Source organism: Austrofundulus limnaeus, unplaced genomic scaffold (genome assembly GCF_001266775.1).
Source record: "Austrofundulus limnaeus strain Quisiro unplaced genomic scaffold, Austrofundulus_limnaeus-1.0 Scaffold46, whole genome shotgun sequence".
In the NCBI taxonomy this organism is placed as follows: domain Eukaryota; kingdom Metazoa; phylum Chordata; class Actinopteri; order Cyprinodontiformes; family Rivulidae; genus Austrofundulus; species Austrofundulus limnaeus.
In genome coordinates this window covers 1,887,520-1,891,202 of record NW_013952448.1, presented here as the reverse complement: position 1 = coordinate 1,891,202, position 3,683 = coordinate 1,887,520, and the positions used below count along the sequence as shown (strand labels likewise).

At 38.0% G+C, this 3,683-nt stretch overlaps 1 protein-coding gene across 1 annotated transcript in view; it reads right to left on the bottom strand.

The window, feature by feature from the left end:
* The window catches only part of slc12a4 (solute carrier family 12 member 4), a gene marked incomplete in the record, with an annotated part of 19,283 nt that overhangs the window by 2,914 nt on the left and 12,686 nt on the right, over positions 1-3,683 (bottom strand). Inside the window, 8 exon segments of the mRNA XM_014007979.1 lie at positions 386-554; positions 1,692-1,796; positions 1,942-2,061; positions 2,294-2,392; positions 2,610-2,728; positions 2,926-3,100; positions 3,219-3,276; positions 3,387-3,485. Of these exon segments, the coding sequence (XP_013863433.1) occupies positions 386-554; positions 1,692-1,796; positions 1,942-2,061; positions 2,294-2,392; positions 2,610-2,728; positions 2,926-3,100; positions 3,219-3,276; positions 3,387-3,485 (944 nt within the window).

The following is a 3,683-nucleotide window of genomic DNA, read 5'->3' as shown; positions in this document are numbered from 1 at the left end:
TCTGTAAAATCCCATGCATCATATAGAACAAAAAAAAAATAACTTTTCTGTTTACTAAAATGGTCAGGAAATGTAATTAACTTATCAACAACTAAAAACATAACTGATGAGATTTATGGTCACACTATAATTTTCCTAAACGTTAAACAAATCAAAGATAAATGATTTCTTAACTCTGYTGTTGTCACATGAGCAAGAAAAGCACAACTTACTGTATATACATTACAGTACATACAGCTGACAGAAATGTGCTATTAAAAACACTTACGCCTGTTTTTTTTTCTCTTTTTAGTTCCACATGCTCTGACTAGTTCCAACACAGGCAGCAGCGTTTCACAAAAAGGACAAATATAGTACATCATAAAAAATGTTTTCCAGTAATTACCTGTTCCGCTGCTTGCATTTCCCCATAGCTGTCAAGGAAGTGACCCTGGATGGCAGAGCCAACAATGGTCAGGCCCTTCCCCGCCTTCAGCTGTGAAGCAAAGGTGAGCAGCCGCGGATATTTTACATGAAGGTCCTCATCCAGCTTCAGCAGCACTAGCAACTGTGGTCTGCAGAGCATAAATCATAAGGCATGTCAAAGTATAGTAATGTACATACTTAATCCTAATAATATGAACACTGAAAAAAATATTTTCAAATAGGTTTTAAATTCATTGTGATTATACTTAAAAYGGTGATATGTAGGAACCCTGTTGGCATGAACAAAACACGACATCATCAGTGGGAAGAAATGATGAAATAGATTGGTGCATCCAGCCACCAGTCTTTAGGGAATATACACAACAAGTAGTTTCATCACCTATGACCCATTATTTTGAACTGTTTTATCAGTTTACATTGTACAGGTTAGATTTTGTTCAAATGTGAGCTTTTTTGCAAATGAAATATATCAGGTTTTAAATTGTAATATTTTAGTTTTAATTTGTGTTGCTGTAATGCCAAGGAAGACTATGCTACCTACAAAATTCTAAACACATTTAGTAAATTTTCCTCAATTCGTGTCAAAGCACTTCTATTGTGGGTTGTCAAATTTTTATACTGAATTAGCATTTTGCTTCTTRTTTGTTCTCTACTCTACATTACAAAGATAGGCAACTAGCTGTTGAGCTTTTGGTGCAGGAGAATTGCATCTGTGTGGTTACTGYACTGTGACACGCTAACTTCCTGAAACAAGTTGTTTTCCAGATTATGGAGAAGAAACTCTGTTCACACCATTTACATACCGACGTCACATATGACTCATGTCTATTGTGGGTTTTATGTAGATAAAAGCAGTTTATGAAGCCATCAATCATATCCATGTTAATAGCTATTTTGTGTGAGAACAGGAAAAGTAGTCAGCGTCTTTTTTTTTTGCCTTCCTGTGAGTTCACTGGTGAATTTTCATTATTTTAAACCCTCCTGCTGCCCTTGGGGCAAAATGACCCACAAGGTGAGGTCTTGTGGGTCATCAAAGACAGCAAAAGTGGTTAAACTGGAACAATAAACCAGAAGTGGGGCAACACAAATTTGGTAAAACCAAAAGGTCAGAAGTCAAATGTGCAGTGTTTGCAGCTTCTATTCTCCATGGTTCTGGTAAGGTTTATGTCRTTATCTGCACATGCAAAAGTGACCCTTTTAGCAGTAAAATAAATGCCCACAGTAGTGAAGAAATAATTGTAGAATCCCCTCTTGTTTGACTTTACCTCCAGTTCTTGGTGTGAGGGGGTCCAGCTTCTAGCCTCAGCAGAGCGTAGCGTGCAGCGCTGAGCGATAATCCCCTTATCCCGTCTCCCCACTCCTTCTCTGCCCTGATTTTGTTTATGAGTGAAAACAAGGAAAGTTAAATGAGCATCAAGTAAATACTGTACATGCAGTGGCCACACTAGAACTCATCCATTCTGACAACAAACCTAACGAGAACTTATCATAGTTACATATCAACTCCATACATACCCCTGGTACTCAATGTACTTGTAGATCATCCCTGCAATACCCATGGCCACTATGGCATAGTACCAGGAGGAAATGAACATCAGAGCCAAACACATACTCATGCCAAGGAATGATAAAGCCCTGTAGGTGCAATGCATAAAGTTTTAATTTACCCAACTGCAGAGCAAACAGTAGGATTTWAAAAAAATAAGCTGATGACTGTTGATGGCTCAATAGCTTTTGTGTGTTCCACATTAAGGCTATGATGAAATGTGCAGTTGTTTTGCTAAACGTACAGTACATACTGCAAATGATACAAAGATASWAWAATGCATGAGATRCATAGATATGCCACAGTGTTCATTYCACCTACCAATGGTAATATTTGAACCTTGGTCTCCAGTTAGGTGTCCGTAAAAGAGTTTGTACTGCACAGGCTAGATTTACAAAGAGATAGCACATCAAAAAGAACCTGTTGAAAATAAATATTTAGTTTAGTGGTTTGTTCCAGCGGCATTCTTGAAAAAGAAAACAAGAAAAAATGCAATTCAAAAAATAATAATACATTCATCAGTGTATCAATGAGTAGTGTAGATAAAAGCAGAAGTGGTCAGTTTTTGCAGTGTAGGAGAATACAGTGCTACATGTAGTATTGTCATTGGGACACACAGTCTGTGTACTGAGCTTACATAGAAAGGATGGGTGCCACCATGTCCAGTGAGGCAATAAGGATCCCCAGCTCAGCTATGAGACCAGTCAGTAGCAGCGCCCATGTTGGCTCTCCATTTGTTTTTCCATGACCAAACACCTACAGTAAAAATTCAACAACTTTACGTGCAGCAGTGCAAACGATGTGTTGCTTGCTTCTTTRCCATATTCAAATAAGTGTGCAAATATAGTTTTTACAATGCAAATATTAGCAACACTACATAARTTATTGACTTTCTATAATTATTCTTAAAAAATGTACAATACAATACTCAATTATTTTTTAAAGTGCCCCACCCTAAGGAAAGGAATAATGTTGTCTTTCGCAATGGCCTGTAGAAGTCGTGGAGCGCCAGTGAGGGATTGCAGGCCTGCACCAACRGTGGAGAAAAAGGAGCCAATCACAATGACCCACGGAGACGGCCAYGACAGAGTACCAACAACAAGGTTCTTTTGAACAGCATCCCCAAACCTGCAAAAAAAGTGCTGACTAAGTACAACCCTGTTTCATAATCTGACGATGTCTGTTTTTCTCTCTTTTTACATAGATGTGAACATGCACWGATAACGTTGCACACAAACAAACTTACTTGTCTCTCAGGACTACTCCTTCTATACAAGACCCAAACAAAACTACAGAGGTTATATCTGAACAAATGGGATCAAGGAACTCAAGATGACAAAAYTTGTCAATTAATTCTCAATTTGTTTATACTATTTGAAGGAAAAGGATTGACAGTCACTATGGCGTAGGATACAAACAAGCGAAGTAGTGGTAATAGCCAAGATCGTTCCCACAGGTATAGACTTCTGAGCGTCCCTGAGGTCACCAGATCTATTAGAGCCTGCCATAATTCCTGAAAAGGGAGAACACATAAACCAATRATGGTCAAAGTGATGTCAAACAGTGCCGCCTACTGGTTGGCATATGAGTTAAAAGAAAATATTTAAAGACCATTGAACCTTTTGGAAACCACTTTGTTTTAAAACATTATTCCACCTAAAGATGAGTTTTATATGAATCAGAACTTTGTGATATCTGTACGGCCATATAT